The 16,797-nt window shown below is 40.9% G+C and overlaps 1 protein-coding gene across 1 annotated transcript in view; it reads right to left on the bottom strand.

Annotated features, from left to right (window-relative positions):
- PUS10 (pseudouridylate synthase 10) overlaps window positions 1-16,797 on the bottom strand; it is a 60,880-nt gene that overhangs the window by 16,361 nt on the left and 27,722 nt on the right. The window contains exons 8-15 of the mRNA XM_018555770.1: window positions 16,075-16,120; window positions 11,857-11,921; window positions 9,759-9,844; window positions 9,152-9,277; window positions 7,615-7,671; window positions 5,366-5,442; window positions 3,568-3,620; window positions 457-574 (exon numbers count right to left, since the gene is read on the bottom strand). Coding sequence (XP_018411272.1) covers window positions 457-574; window positions 3,568-3,620; window positions 5,366-5,442; window positions 7,615-7,671; window positions 9,152-9,277; window positions 9,759-9,844; window positions 11,857-11,921; window positions 16,075-16,120 — 628 coding nt within the window. The remainder of the gene's footprint in view (window positions 1-456; window positions 575-3,567; window positions 3,621-5,365; window positions 5,443-7,614; window positions 7,672-9,151; window positions 9,278-9,758; window positions 9,845-11,856; window positions 11,922-16,074; window positions 16,121-16,797) is intronic.

The raw sequence follows: 16,797 nt of genomic DNA, 5'->3' as shown, positions 1-16,797 counted from the left end.
TCGAGATAAATTCCAGCACCAACTTCCTTTGCAGCTCTGAGATGTCAACAACCAGTGCAGGACCAGGCACACTTTGTGTGGTACACTTTATTTAGCTCACAGAAATCTGTCCCTACCTCCAAAGGGCTAGTTAATTGTGTTTGCCCCGGGCCAAAGGTTCCCAGTTCACCTACGGTATGCATTCCCTACTCTATCTAAAATGACTTAAAACATTGTTTTAATTTCACTGCTTTTTCATAATGTGTCTTGATAATTTTGCCCATTATTGAGATTTGACGAAAGTAGTAGGAATCCAATTAGCGTCATACTTTGGAGCCTGAAAAAAGTAAGGTAGGGAGGTCCTTCCATGGAAGCTTGGCGTGGCCAATCCTTTGTTTTCCCATATGGTAGTGAAATGTAACACATTTCTTGAACTGAAGTGTTCTTTATTTATGGACAGAGACAGAAAGCACGAACCTTAAGATTATCTAGAAGTTCAAGATCTTCTTTTTTGATGTTTTTTTCCGTCCATAGTAGAGCGCTGTAGCATTTTGTCTTCTCTTCTTCCCCTTCCTTCATATGAGAAACCGCCTCCCTATAACAAAGCAATATTTCAATGTCTCTTTCACTCTGCACTATGTTTGCCTAGTCTCAATCATAGCTAATTCAACAACAGATATGTCTCTTCTTTTCAAGTGTCAGCTGAATCAGTTTATAAAGCCTGTCGCAAAGGCAACCAAAGCATACTTAGGAAAAATACATATACTGTACTCTAATGTCTTCCACTTTATTTTATTCAAAAGAAGTCACATCCCTCCCTCTAGCACGGTTCTCACTTTTCAAAGGAAGAGGCTTCAGGTGGGAGATAGGACTACATTAGCCTGCAGCATATGTATCCAAAGGAATGACAATGTCTAAAGGAAAAACAAACGGTTACAGCGAAACCCCAGACAAGATATTTTTTTTTCTACTCTTAGACAGTGATGTTAGGATTTAAAATCTCAGTGTCCCAAGTAGGAGCATTCTCAAAGCAAATAGGAAATGAGAAAAAAAAATCTCCCCAAAGTGAAGGAAAATACCACCTTTGACAGTTGACACATGAACCAGTGTTTGCACTGAGATATTTCCCCTCATTACAACTGTAAAATTTCTGTTTTTTTCTGTACTTCCTCTACTAGTAACAATTCTTTATTACAGTTAGGCCTGGTTCACACCTGGACGTTTTACAGACGCGTTCCTACGCGCTGTAAAACGCTCAACATGTGAAAACCAATGATTGCCTATGGGCATGGTTCCCACCTGGGCGTTTTACAGCGCATAGGAACGCGCTGTAAAACGCCTTACGCCCAAAGAAGTACAGGTGCTTCTTTGGGGCGTATTTGTTGCGCGTATCCATTAGGATACAGCGGGATAGCCCTCGGAAACGCGCGTAATCGCGGTAAAAAACGCGCGGCACACGCGCATATTCCTCACCGCTGGCCATCAGATATGGATTAGGATGGCGGAGCGGTGAGGGGGAGAGAAGCCGCGCCCGCAGCTGTCAGGATGGCCGAGCGGGGAGGAGATCGGAGCCGCTGTCATCCTGTCAGTTTCACATATTTTTTAAAATTATTTACACATATTATTAGACAAGTGCGAAGACTAAAAATTTATTTCAGATGAAATGAACGAAAACTAAAAAAGTTTTCATTTGTTTCATCAAACAAAACACATTTATATGCTATTTTATATTCAGCCATTGGGGTGTTCTGGAGGCAGGGCGCATGACTTCATATAAAACCGCACGTGTTGGGCGCCGCCATCTTGGTGTATATCTAGGTATACACCAAGATGGTGGAGCCAATATCGGCGTGTGAGGTCACCTGACGCCACGCATGCATGGCGTCATGTAACGTCATGCTCCCTGCCTCCAAGATGGTGGTACGCATTCACAGAACACGCTGGTGGTCAACATGGCCGCCACACATTCTCAAACAAATTATTATTATGTGACTGAATACATTTCTTGTATATTCGGACATATAGTAATTCATTAATTTACATGTAGCACGGGGTCTGTGTTCTGTTTTTTATTTTTACTTTTCTAGATGCACTGCATGACATCCTGACACTTTATTTTTATAGACTCTATTGTAGTTTGTAGTTTGACATTTATTGTTTATCTTCTGTTGTTTTATTTGATAAGAATACTTCTATTGTGCCTACAAGTTTAATACCTTTGAATAAAAGTTTTATTTTTATCATACTTTTTAATATGTTTCTTTGCGGCTTTACAAAATAGGAGTCTTTAAATGGTGATATTGGGGAAAATGGGTGTGGTTACGGGGGTGTGGCCACTGAGGGGCGCTGTAAAGCTTTCTCGCACAGGGCGCCTAAAGGCCTAAGGCCGGCCCTGAATGTCCCTTGCACCGACAAGCTGGCATCTATTGTGAGGATCTTTCAAGACAGACATCGGAAGGAAAGACTTTACCAACTCCCATGATGAGTGGATGTTGCGTTGTAGGGTTTTGGAGGGGAACTGGGCAAACGGGACTGCCTCAAAATAGACTACTATCATCCCCACAACTCTCATGCAGGAGTCAAGAGTTGGGCGACTTTTGGACGGAAGAGTACAAACACTTGGAGCGGAGAGTTTGAAGTTTCTTCTGGGGAAGAAAAAGGATGTACTCTGGGGTAGAAGAGAGGCCCAGCAGGAAGAGGGCCACAAACTGGATGTGTAGGGAGTTCACAGCAAAACTCAGTAAATCGCTGATGCATTGGAAAAATGGGGACATGCAGATAAGCATCCTTGATGCCCACAGAGGCCATAAAATCTCCCTCATGACGGGAGACTATGACAGACCTGATAGCTTCCACGCAGAATTTTTATGCTCAAATAAAGACATTTAGAGCCTAGAGATCCAAGATGGGGCAGATACCCCCATCTAGGGCTGGCCCACAATTCTTCCAGTTTGCCAGTGTCTAACCCGGCGGCAGTATAACTCAACTGTATCTGAATCCCTGTGCCAATGAATAAATTAGAAACAAATTACACATTTGCAAAGACACAGGCATTGGCTTGGCTATTAATGTTCTGATAGCAGAAAGTGATGCTCCGAATTCAGAGCTTGCTTGCAATAATCAGGATGTTCATCACTCCATAGCCAGCAATAATGAAAGTCTGCAGAGGTACTTGCTTTTACAAATTTGTTAAAGAATCTGCAAGCTAGTGCAATTTTTCATTCTGCTGGATACACCTGACCACAATGCATGCTGAATGTCTCATTGCTCTCAGAAAAATAACTTCCCTATTTAGGTCTTGTCCACAGGCATATTAGCTTCCCCATCTAAAACCTATTTATATACTGCCTACACCATGCCAGGTTACTAAGAAAAGATGATAACAATAAATGTGTCAATGTTTTAGACAAAACCACACACTGCACTAATTCTGCAGGAACTAATCATGCAACTTAGCCATTTTGATCTACTGATTCTTATTTCTTTTAGGTTTAGAACACATGCTGTAAAACAAACATAAAATGCTGCTGAAAAATGCCTTAGTAATCGATGGAAGCAAAAGAAGTGCAGTCTAGTAGATACTCTTACCTGGTGACTATCTGCAGGTCTCTCACCCTGATTTTATCAGAACTGTTTATTTTCTGCAGTTTAAGAAAGAAGAAAGCGTACCATTAAACACGAGAAATCTTTACTGATGAAAAATGGAATATCAGCAGATTAGGGCCGAACTGGTCTGACAATGAACATAATATAACATTCAAACATTACATGAGAAAAACTGCTGTTTAGAAATTACATATTTTTATCAAAGTAGACTATACAAAAAAAAAAATGCGTACATAGAATAAGAGGCGAGACCTAAAATGTAGAAGTATAGGGGACATAGGGAATAGCTTTGCCGCACCATGGGCCTCTGGGTTGTACTTGCCCCCTGGGCTAAAAGTTGCCAGTCAGCCCCTGCTCCCAGCGTACAGCTGGGCTATTGCCGTTCACACGGCATTCCCGCCACTAGATGAAGTAGAGGAGCATAGGAAATGTGATATAGCACTTTTGGAGTTCTGTACAATCTGGTCAAGTTTTGTGTCAGTTTCTTAGTATCCGTTACTTTTTGAGGCTCGGTGTGCGAACTGTAAGATATGATTTAGGTCTTTTTCCTCTTTTTCTTTTTGGAGGAAGGAGTCTGGAAGTAGACTGTAGTCTGATAACATTAGATAGTAAAACGTGGTAAGCGTGGGCATAAAAACACCTTACTCTCAGGCAAGGAAGATAAAAAGAGCTGACTCCATACCTAGAAATCTAGTTACTGTGCCCTAATGGTGACAAAATGTTTGCTTTGAAATTTGTTTTGTCTGACCCGATATTTGAATATTTTACCGTGACTGGGTAGAAAGCTGGGATGGCCAATAGGAGATATTGGAGAGGAAAAATTGTGGAACGTTCCATTAATGGGAGACGCCAGTAAATGTTTTCAGTGAAGGGCCGATTAGCAGATGGTTTCTGAGGAAAGAGAGTAAGGGTTCACCTGCTCAAGGTGTGCCTGACAGGGGCATGGACATATAAGTCAAGACCTATAACTTATTGTCTTGCTGGTAGCACCAGTTGATGTTGGGGGATAGTTGTGTTGCAGTGTAGTACAGAATAGGGTCAGGATAGCTGTCATCTCCTTTAGATTTGGGTAAGAGTAGTATGTTATGGAAACACAAAGAGAATCTCCTGCCCAGGTAAATGTGATGAAATCTTTATGGAACATTTTCAGAAAACTTTGAGGAATCATTACTGAGAGAGTTTGTAATAGGCAGAGCAGTCTGGAAAGTGCAATTATTTTAAGAGTGTAACATCCACCTAGCCAGGTAATGGTGTATTTTTCTTTTCCGTTTTTTTACCATTTTCAAAGTCTTCAAAGTAGTATCCCTGTGAATGCCCAGGCATCCTAGGCCTAGTCTTCTGTTAAAGTTAAGATTAAACCCCAACCCTCCCATGCTAAACTCCGTCTTTGTAATGCAACTGTTAAATGTTATCAGTTAATCTGCGATTTACTGATGTTCTAGCATTTGACAGCTGAATGAAAAGGGGAGGTTCCTGCTACCTAAGAACGTTTTTAGGGCTAGGTCAGGTATACTTTCCTGTCTGAACCACACCGAGATTATGTGCTTGAAAGAGGAAGAAAGCTGCAATAAAACAAGGACGACAAAGCTGGTTGTTCAATGTTCATGAAAAAAAAATAAAAAAATGAAACTACCGAGTCTTCTTTGCGCAGACCAAATAAAGTATCTTGGGATTGAATATCATAAACATTTGTTGTTTGTTACTTTGACCTTGTGTTGATTTAAATTTCACTTAAGTGCATAAATTAGATTGCATGATCCCACTGTAAATGTCTTCTTACCTCCTGAAGATCCTTCACTTCTTGCTTGGTAAACTGAACTTTATGAGGATTTACAAGTTCAACTGCAAAGGGTCTTCCTAGAAAAACAGCAGAAAGTGAGCTAGTGAACATGGCATGTGACTGTAATGGGGAAATCACCTAGGAAGCCCTCCAGATCTGCTCAACACTATTGTTAAGCAAAACGTACTACCCGATTTCAGGTCGCTGTGATCAGGCTACCACTGGCCAATCAAGGTGGCTCCAGTTGTTATAAAGTCAGTGGCTGCCCAACAGAAGGTTTCATGTGTAGGATAGGGATCTTTAAAGTCTTTGTTCTCCGGCCAATATTTTGAGATGAAATGTAGCAAAAGCTTTTTACGTTTTGCTACTTTTCCCCGACTAGAGAATTGCAAACTTTGTAGATTGACCTATAGCACTAGGTCTTATTTTCGGGGTAGGTCTTACTTTCGGGGAAACACGGTAGGAAGTCTTGTTCTATCTTTGTAGAATCATATTCCTTACATCTCCACCATGAATTGTGTGGAAATATTTACACCCCTCTGATGATCGCTCTCTTTAGTATAATTGTCACAAGTAAAAGAGACACCTTGGGATCTAATGAGTGAGAGTGTGATGGATTGTTACAAGCTGATGAGGGAACAAAACTCCACACAATAGTTTTCAGCCTAAAATGGATATCAAGTTGATAGCAACAAAAGCTGACCCTCTACTTGCATGTACTAGTTGTGAGGAAGCTAATCTAGCACATCTTGCACTTGTCAGTGAAAACCAGCTCCTGACACCAATGGCTGTTTAGGGTGCTAACAGCAGTGGGGATGAGCAGTGCAAGTGTGATGGATTTTACGCTGGCTGATCACAGAGTGAAAGACAGCAGGAGGGGGCTAAGCTCAGAGTGTGATGGATTTTTAAACGCATGCAAAGTAAAAATCCATCAACAGTATACAGTCATGGCCAAAATTATTGGCACCCCTGCATTTCTGTCAGATAATGCACCACTTTGCGCAGAAAATTGTTGCAATTACAAATGTTTAGACATTCACATGTTTATTTCTTTTGATTGTATTGGTATGATACAAAAAAGTGGAGAAAAAAAATCTGACGCATTCCACGCAAAACTCCAAAATTGGACTGGACAAAATGATTGGCACCCTCAATTGCTGAAACTACAAATCCCATCATCCTTCTGCCTCTGGGAGTCATGTCTGTGGTTTGCAATGCCTTATGGGATTTGTAGTTTCAGCACAGCTGGAGAGCCAAGGTTGCCTACCCCTGCCCACCCCACCGGGAAGGTAAACAGCCGTTAACAGCTGTTTCATACAAGCGCTCGGCTGGCTCTATAGCTGGCCGATCTCTTGTAAAACCCTGCATTGTGCGGCACGCCCGATAAGCCCCCCCTCCGTTGCCGGTTATCCCAGGCACCACTGTCCCCCCTGCGTTGCCCGGGACCGAGAACACCGGCACAGCGGCTGCTAGTAGAGAAAAGGAAGAGGAGAGATCTGCATTTCCCTCACCACTGACCTCTTTTCCCTCTTTCTCTAAAGGCGGAAGCGATGTGTATTACATCACTACCGCATTTAGCTGTCATTTCTCTGGCTGCCAGAGAAGAAGCTGGTGAAGCAGATATCTAAATTAGTCTCTCACTTTGCAATTATTCGTCATCTGTTAAATTACATCACGAATTGGAATTTTGGAGGAAATATTTGCACCTTATTTGTATATCACTACTTCATATCGGAACAGTTTTATTCTTATACAATTTTGATTCGCTAATTTCATTCATTAACCAGTTGACTCAATGGTTTGAGGTTTTTGTTATTTGTGATATTTTGTCACTTTATCGCAATTTTCACCCTTATTATTCACTCATGAGATAATTTTATTGATTATTTTCAATACTTTTTCATATTGTGTTGCATTGTATCCACGTAGAAGTTTATGCTTAGATTTACCAACACGAATTAGGTCTATACACCTTTTTGTCACTTGATTAATACAAAGTTTGGATATATATATATACCTTCCTAACAAGGCAATATATTATTTTATAATTTATACCTACCTTTTTTACGGAAACTCTATAATTTACCTATAGCGCTGTGTTATTACTTGCACAGTATCCACCTTTTATTTTCAAATCTTAACTAAAATGAACTAAAGAGAGAAGCTGATTGGTTGCCATAGGCAAATGCTCCAGATTTTTCTGCTCCCGTTTTGATAAATTCCCCTAAATGGGTTTAAATTTACAGTACCTTTACCAAGGGTCCTGACGTCCACATCTTCCCTTCCAGAAGATGAAAAGTTAAAGCCTAAAAAATATTAAGACATAAACATACCAACCATCATTATAAATTGCGGCTTACATCTTGAATTACTTGCAATAACAGCAGTGCTGGTCTCTATTCTGTTATACAGCTGGCGATACACTACTGTAGTAGAATTTATTATTATTAACATTATCAAATGTTCGAACTAGATTTTTTATATGAAATTTAATTTAAAAATCTACCAGAGTAAACCCAGCTTTAGAGTGGATGTTAAGTCTTTTGGAAGGGAAGGGTCAAGAGTTAGAGGGAAGTTTTAGTTTAGGGTATTGTGTGTATTTAACCATGGGGAACAACAGTAGCCACCCTCCAGAGGGAAGGACAGTGTCAGCATGCATTCAGAGATGATTTGAGGCTCTACAGTCGAGTGATACACAAATAAGATACATTTTTGTTAACAGTTAAATGTACTTGAATGCATTTCTAAGATTTAACTCCTGAGTTTAGAGTAGGGATGCACCGTTACTGGTTTTTCAGTATTGACTACGGGTACCGATATTGAATACCGATTCCGGAACTGATTTGAGGATCTACAGCCGATTAAAAAAAAAATTTACCTTATTTGTGTATCGGCTGTAGATCCTCAAATCAGTTCCGGAATCGGTTTTCAATATCGGTACCCGTAGTCAATACTGAAAAACCAGTAACGGTGCATCCCTACTCTAAACTCAGGAGTTAAATCTTAGAAATGCATTCAAGTATCTTAACTATTATCAAAAATGTACCTTATTTAAAAAGCTTTACCTGTTTAAAAAAAAATTTTTTTTTACCTTATTTGTGTAACAGGTAAAGCTTTTTAAATAAGGTACATTTTTGATAATAGTTAAGATACTTGAATGCATTTCTAAGATTTAAATGGTTATTAAACCCTCCGTTTTTTTTGCATTTATCTACTGCTAGTAAGCAGTAGATATATTCAAAAAGTGTAAAAAGAGAAAAAACCCGCTTTAAAAGAGGTTAATACTTACCTGTGTCTACCCCGCGCGCTCCCGTCCGGAAATGTGAAAATTCTCGGGCGGCTGCAAAGCATCTTGGGGCGGGCGCATGCGCAGTTCATATTTTCGGCCGGGAGACGAGGAGAGACACAGGGTAAGTCTATGGACGCGTGCACCCGCATGCAGACACCATGGGACAGGAAGTGCCAGCAAGGACAGAGGAGTCAGCGCTGGATCGGAGACCCGCAGCAGCGCTAGAGAGACAGATGAAAACGACAGGAAAGAAGAAGATCAGATTAAGCGACATCATTTAAGGTAAGTGCTGACATTAACATTGGGGCGGAGGGAAAACATTTTTAGACTTTAATGTCATTTTAACTATAAAGCTGTAAAAGGTGTTACAAACATCAATACATAGCACCAACAATGTTCTCTCAATCTTCCTCTGCCAGTCCTCATTTGCCAAAGTCAATATTGTCACTGGGTACATTTTACCCTCTTCACATTTGTGACCCCCTTGGTATACTTACTGTCAGTTCTAAAAACAGATATAAGCTGTTCTGTTATCAGCTCCTCTACTGAAGACTCCATCTTTCTCTCTCCATCAATAACCCAAGGGGTCTGTGGTAGACTCCGAGAGTATTTATTATATCTTCCTGCAATGTGGAAATAGGTATGAATTTCCGAGATCACGGCATTAGGCCACATTTATTATTGCACATAAGAAACAATCACATGCTCTCTTTCATGTTTGCTGTGTACTATAGTTGCACACCAGACCAAATCCATCTGCTATGGGGCCCTATAGCAAAACTATAAAGTGGTCCTCTGGTTTATATAATCTCCAGGTTAAAGGCTATTCCTCTAGTGATACAGAATACAAATTGCTTTCAAAGAAGTCATATTAAGTTTTCAAACTATACATTTCATTCTTTCCAAATGTATTAGCCAACTTCTATCGCTACCAGAGTAATTACAGTGCAGCCAGACAGTGCTGAGTCCCCTGTGCTTTTGGATCCTCTAGTAGTCACATGGTCTGCTAAGGCTATAGTTACTCCTTTGGTTGCATAAAAGTGAAAATCTAATTGTCTGCATAGAAGGTTAAAGTTGTAAACCATTGAAGGAACAATATGGTACCTGCCACAAAAACTGAAGCGTGATTGCACTGCATGTCCACAACGTCACAGGCTGTCTTTGGGGAAGAGGGTGGCCATGGAAACTGTCTGAAAAATGAAAACAAATTAAGGTATGGTGCCCTGGAATTAATTTCTACATTAGTGCTAACAGTTTATAAGTTGTAGATATAATTAATAAATGCCATTGTACAAGCTAGTTCCTTTAGTTAGGAAAGAAGAGCATTAATACTCATATTACTCTTAAAGTGGACCTGTCATCCAGTCTGGATATCAGAATTTAGAAGTGCTGCCATTACATCCCTTGGCAATAAACACCTCTTCAGTGCCCCATGTGAGATTGATTTCAGTTTTCTAGTGAAGACATTTCTGCACTGATTTCAGACCAAAGTCCCTTCGGCACTAAACCCAACAGTTTCCCTCATCCAATGACTGTGCCTTTATTGGCCAGCTTGGTACTCTCATTGAAAAGGGGCCTGGGAGTTGGGCAGGGATTAATGCCAGGAGGGGCTTAGGCCCAATATCAAGCATCACTAGGAAACTTAAAGTGACTCTGTCTTTAAATGAGTGCCAGAAAAGTCTCAAACTTCCTTATTTCTATACTTGTTCCAGGTCAGCTCCTCAGACAGCACTGAAACCAAAACCAGGCAGCCAGAGCATTCTCAAAGAGGAGTTAATCAAAGGTACCCCCATCATCTACTCAGGACAGTGTCCCTTTCAAGGCTATGTTTACTCCAGGCAAAAATGATCTTAACCCTTACAGTGCAGGGGTAGCTGGGTTAAGAACAATTTGCCCGGAGTTCTGCTTTAATATCATGTTTCATCTTACACCCTTATTCATGGTGTAATATTACACATGGTCACAACAAAAGCCCCCCATCCCCCTCCACTTACCTGATTTTTTTTAATCTGGCATGGCTCCGCACCCAAAGCTGCATCATTAATTTGCAGATCCTTTGACAGGATCTGTGAATACAGAAATGACAAGTCCTGTCTCCACTGTGGCAGATGGACTTGTAGTTCTTAATAGATTACAAGTGTGGTGATGTCACCTCAATTGTAGTCCATTCATACTTCTTCCCGCCCCTGTAACTGAAAGTCTAGTACCTCGGTACAGATAGGGAGTGGTAGTAGAGCCTGCAGGAGCCAGAGCATTGCACGTGCAATCCACTGATTGTGGTTGCAATGCTTTACTGTCTCCAATGCAAAAATAATATAAAACAGCACACTTTTTTCTTTTAGGAACATAGTGTGTGTGTGTGTGTATATATATATATATATATATATATATATACATATATATATATACATACATATATATACATACATACATATATATATATATACATATAATCACAGGCTCATTTAGGCAGCCCATTGACATGAGATGACAATCATCTATCTGATCCAGCAGTTTTCAAGTGGACTGGAGTGTGATTTCACAAAGATGCTTGTTGTCTGACAGCTCTTAAGGGGAACTCTGATCAGGCAATTGGCATTGTTATTCCCTGAAACAAGTGGGATCAGCAAATTCTGCCTGCACCAATCATCTCCTTCCCCCTTTCTTCTGCAGTGACAAACTTTTTCGGGCAGCAGAACCCAGTGCATTTATGGAGCACCCTGCAGCACTTTATTTTGCAGCTCTGAGAACAATTAGAACATGCTTGGAAATATCTTTGCAATTTTAGCAGGTCTAATATGCCTGTAAGAATCACCTATTCATACCATATATAGAACTGTATCAACAGTGATGTAACACGCCAGAAGATTCTGCCCATCAACCCCAACAGAAAAACAGAATTTTCTGCTTTTTCAAGAAATGTTTACTATGCTTTGTCAGTGCAAATTTCCCATCAGTAACTAGAAGCATTATGTTATTAATGTCACAGCCCACAAAAACCATCTAAGGAGAGATTCCGCTGGCTACGTAAAGACTGGTTCTCTGAAGTCTGAACAGCTTCCAAAAACACAAGACAGAGAAGGGAAAACAAAGTGATTAATGTGCAGATCCTTAACAATTGGTAGATCCCAGCCTACTCCTCCTCCACATTGTTCTGTTAATAAAGCCGTCTGTACTGAGAAGACACATTTACAGAACTCACCTCCAAAAATCCTCTTCTTTTATCTTCTCTAGAGCTTTAACAACTGCCATTCTAGTAAAGACAGACTGCAGATACAAGAACAACCATTATTAGACTGTTATCTAAGAGTAAAAAGACCAGACTAGTAAAATACAGAGGATGTGGCTACAAATGATAATCTATTCATTCACCCACCAGGGACTGTGGTTCTATGATCTGACACTTTTATGAATTAAGTATCTGAATAAAATACAAAAGTCAAGCATTACGGTACCCATGTATAAAAGATGATCTTTATCTGATCATTAAAGAAGAACTCGAGGCAGAATAAAAATTAACCCTTGCAGTGGGGCTACTCCAGCACTGTAAGGGTTAAGTGCTCGTTTTTGTCTAGGGTCTAAAATTAAAAAAGATATAGTCACCTGAACCTCGGCCCTGCCTGGCTGCTAGACTGATCCCAACAGCCCCCCCCCCTGCTCCGGCAGCCTATTGATCCCTGAGTCATCACGTCTGATACATCTATCCGCTAATCTTCCCTCCATGGAATGAACCTGGAAGTGACCACTGTGGCCAGGGTTGAAGCTGATCAAGCATGGTCTGTGCTTGATCAGCTTCACTGAAGTGCAAAGGTGACCCTTAATGGCTCCTAAAGAGAAACTGTCACCTCCAATGTGCCATCACACAGAGTGCTTAAAGAACATGGTTTATCTGACACACCATTTTACACATACAGCATATACTAAAAAAAAGGGAATGTAAGGATTGAATTGTAAAGGAAGAACTTTATGAGTTGAACAAGTTAACCACTGATCTTGAGGGCCCTGCCCGTGAGGGCTTACACTCTAAGAGGGAGGGGCAAGTGATACATGAGGAGGTAGCTTGCCCCTCCTCATGTACTTGTGTACGTCTAACTGTGAGCCCAAAAATCTTATAAACTCCCATCCTCTAAACACTCATTCAAGGGGCCCCAAACAATTATCCTGATTTCCAAAAAAAATGGAAATCCCCTATGTGACTGTGTTGACATAGTGTGATAACAGTACCATGCTGTTTAGTTTTATGTCCTATAAACACATGTGGATCAGCTGTACATTCTTATCTATAACATCAGATGTATCACAACCATGTACGTGTTATCAAGACCAGCAGCACTACCGGGGCTTTTCTGCTTCTCACATAGTCAACCAAAAAAAAAAATATATCTCCGTCTGAAAATCTTTATCACCTACAAAGTAGTAGTCCAACACCAGCAACAGAATTGGTGAGCAAGTCTCATCATATAATCGGCTAAAGAGTCAGAGAAAGTATGTGCAACATGGAAAGAGAACGTAAAAGGTGAATTTAGTTGCACAGCACGCCACAGACTGAGGGAAACCTCACTAACTTATGTATCCCTTACCTATACCTAGCTAGTAAAGCTGAACTTCAGGCAAACAGCTGAATACACATAAGAAATACATCTATAGAGTGATTATAGAAAAGAATCACCCCCCTTTAAAATAATCACATTGTGTTGCTTTGCAGCCTGAAATGAAGACAAAACACAGTTTTTGCAACTTATAACATCCAAGTGAAAGATATAACACCAACATGTCAGAAAAAAATAAATAAATAACAGAATCATTGAGTTGGAAAAAGGATCACCCCCTCCTAAAACTGTCTTGTAAACTCAATCAGGTGTAGCTAATAACCTTCTCAATAGCACACAAAGCCATTTGACTTTCAACTGTGATCAGCTCAGCATGAAAAGAGCTTCTGCCCTCATTCACACGACTAACAGCCAGCCCGTATAGATCCGTGCTGCGTGCACGGCCATATCGGGCCATTCCCGGGAAGGACAGGTGCTGCGTGTGATTTGAGTGCAGCAGCCTGTTCTTCTCTACGGGAGTACGCAGCCGTATGTTGCACGTCCTTGCGGGTGTCCCTGCTCAGATGCAGACAGAATCCATCCTGTCTGCGTACGAGCACGGACACCTGCGCGGACGTGCAGTTCGGGTGAGCGTACGCCCGCATACTCCCATAGAGAAGAACAGACTTCTGCATACAAATCAGACGCAGCACCTGTCCTTCCTGAGAGTGGCCCGATACGGCCGTGCACGCAGCACGGATCTGTACGGGCCGGCTGTTAGTCGTGTGAATGAGGTCTTCTTGGAGCATTTCAGTCCTTGGTAGTGCAACTGAAGCAAACAATCAACTATGGGTGGCAAGGCACTGTCAAAAGATCGCCGGGCTAAAGTTGTGGACAGGCAGAAGTCAGGAGATGGATACAACAAACATTTTCAAAGGCTTTATCAATGCCTAGAAGCACAGTGAAGTCTATTATTAAGAAGTGGAAGGTGTTTGGTACAACACAGACCCTCCCCGGATCAGGATATCGCTCCAAACTGGATGAAAGAGCCAGGAGGAAACTGGTCAGAGAGGCTACCAAGAGGCCTACAGCAACTCTGAAGCAGTTGCAGGAATTTATGATAAAGAGAGTGGTCATTGTGTGCATGTGACAACAATATCACAAATTCTTCACCAATGAAGGCTTGTATGGGAGGATTGCAATAAAAAAGCTACTCCTCAAGAAAGGCCACATGCAGTTACGACTGAACTTTGCCAAACGCACCTTGAAGATTTGATTCTGAGGCCACATAGAAAAAGGTGTTATGATCAGATGAGACTAAAATTTTGTCAGCATAGAAGGAAAAATGGATGGGACAAAATACCATCAAATTCTTGCTGCCCTCCGCCAGAAAGTTATCAAGGGGAAAAAGGTTTACCTTCCAACATGACAATGACCCAATGCACGAAAAATAACCACATAGTGGTTGACGCAGAAGAAGGTGAATGTCCTTGCACGGCCTAATCAGAGGCCAGACTGAAACCCCATTGAAAATCTGTGGAATGACTTGAAGACTGCAGTCCACAAACGGACACCATCAAAATTAACTGAACTTGAGCAGTCCTGCAAAGAAGAGTGAGCAAATATTTCCAAGTCTACATGTGCAAAGTTAGTAGAAACATATCCCAACAGACTAAAAGCTAAAAGCAAAAAGGGGGGTTCAACAAAATACTGACACATGGGGTGATCCTTTTTCCAACTCCAACTGTTTTTCAATTTTGTTTTATCTTTGATGACATGTTGGTGTTATATCTTTCACTTGGATGTTATACAGCTGGATAAAACAAAAACTGTGTCTGTCTTCATGTAAGGCTGCAAAGCAACAAAATGTGATTATTTTAAAGGGTGGTGACTATTTTCTATACCCACTGTAGGTGCTGTTGTACCCTCTATTGTATTTCTGCCCATCCAGTCCTGAGATTCATATAGCTCTGCCACACAGCACAGTACTATCTGGCAGGCCAGGAGACCTGATTGTTATCTGCTGCAGTTCAATAACCTTTATAGGTCTTGTGCCTCTCCTATCCTGTGATTGGACAATGAACAGAGAAACAGCAGACTGATGAGCTCACATCTCAGTTACTGTCCTCTATCAGCATGTTACTTGCACTGCAACAGAATTGGTTGACTCCTTAACCTTCCTGGAGGTAATCCCGAGTGTGGCTCGGGGTTAATTTTCAGTACCAAAAGCGGTAACCCCGAGCCACACTCGGGTGTCTTCCGGGTTCATTCCCTGCAAGCGCCAGTATCGCAGGGGGGCGGAACCGGCGAGAAATTAAAAAGTAAAAAATAGAAAAAAAACTGAGATAATCATACCGCCAGGGAGGTTAAAGCTGCTTATGCCTTTCTCAGTCTAAGCTGCTGTACAGATATTACAAGAGGTTGATAACAGGTCAAATTCAGGCGCTTACGCTGCTCGCATTTAAAAAAAAAAAAACACATAACAATGTGTTAATAAATACAGGGCTGCATTAATTTGTATTTTTATATTTGTCAGGAGTTCAGCTTTAATATTATTCCCCGTCTCCCCTAATCACATTTATACGATCTCTTCGCCATATATAGCTTTCTTATTTACATCAAACTCATAAGAAGAAAGAGAAATGGAGAGAGAGGGGGAGAGAAAGAGAAAAAGAACGAACGAAAGAAAGAGGGGGGGAGAGAGAGAGGAGGGGAGAGGTTTTTTGAGAGAGAGGGGAGAGAGAGAGGGGAGAGAGAGAGGGGAGAGAGAGAGGGGAGTGAGAGAGAGAGAGGGGGGGAGACCCAGAGAGACAGATGCTCATAACAAGCTTTTCCAAAAGGTCACATAGTTGCTCATACACCTGTGTTTTCTCCCATCCACTCCCACTTACTTGTTTATTCCTAGCAGGTTTGAAACAGTCCTTGCACACATTGGCTCTATAAACAGATAGATAGTAAGGTATGATTATCAAAAAGGTAAAAGGTAACTGCTATATTTCATTTAAATATCACCAATCTCCGTTTCAATTTTCTTTTTCGGTTTCAGAAAAAGTATCGAGTGACATCCAGATGAATCTCACACTTCAGAAGAGGGAAACTGATCATGCAAAAAACTTTGCATGGTAAAACATAACCAGGAAAAAGAGATTCTAGTTTTAAAACTATGAAGATGGAAATGCACCAAATGATTGTAGGGAATGTACCGCTGGTCATGTACCACACACACCTAAAAATCATACTGACAATCTATTCTGGTAAACAGTCAGTGCAGATTAAAACAAGTCTCTCTTATTTACATTTGTAAAAAAACCTGTTACAACTACAAAATAGAATTTTGTTCACTTTAGCTCCTGCTACCATTATAATTGGGGGGAAACAAATATTGGGTTCCCAAAGCAGACAACCCATTCAATACCACTGTAAAGACTGGCAACAAGACAGACTTTTCATAGGCTACTCATTTACAATATAGCTGGGCGCTCCCTGTCCTTAGAAATAAGACAAGAGTTGAGACAAATCTGTCATGTCTAAACAATTCAAAATAAGCATGTGATAAAAAAGAAATAAGCAGAGGTTGTCTTCAGTGAAAATCCAATGAAGCAAATTATTCAGTT

The sequence above is a fragment of the Nanorana parkeri genome, unplaced genomic scaffold (assembly GCF_000935625.1).
Source record: "Nanorana parkeri isolate BGI_ZX_2015 unplaced genomic scaffold, ASM93562v1 scaffold11, whole genome shotgun sequence".
Taxonomy (NCBI): Eukaryota; Metazoa; Chordata; class Amphibia; order Anura; family Dicroglossidae; genus Nanorana; species Nanorana parkeri.
Note: the sequence above shows the minus strand (reverse complement) of the source record. Positions and strands in the feature narration are given on the sequence as shown.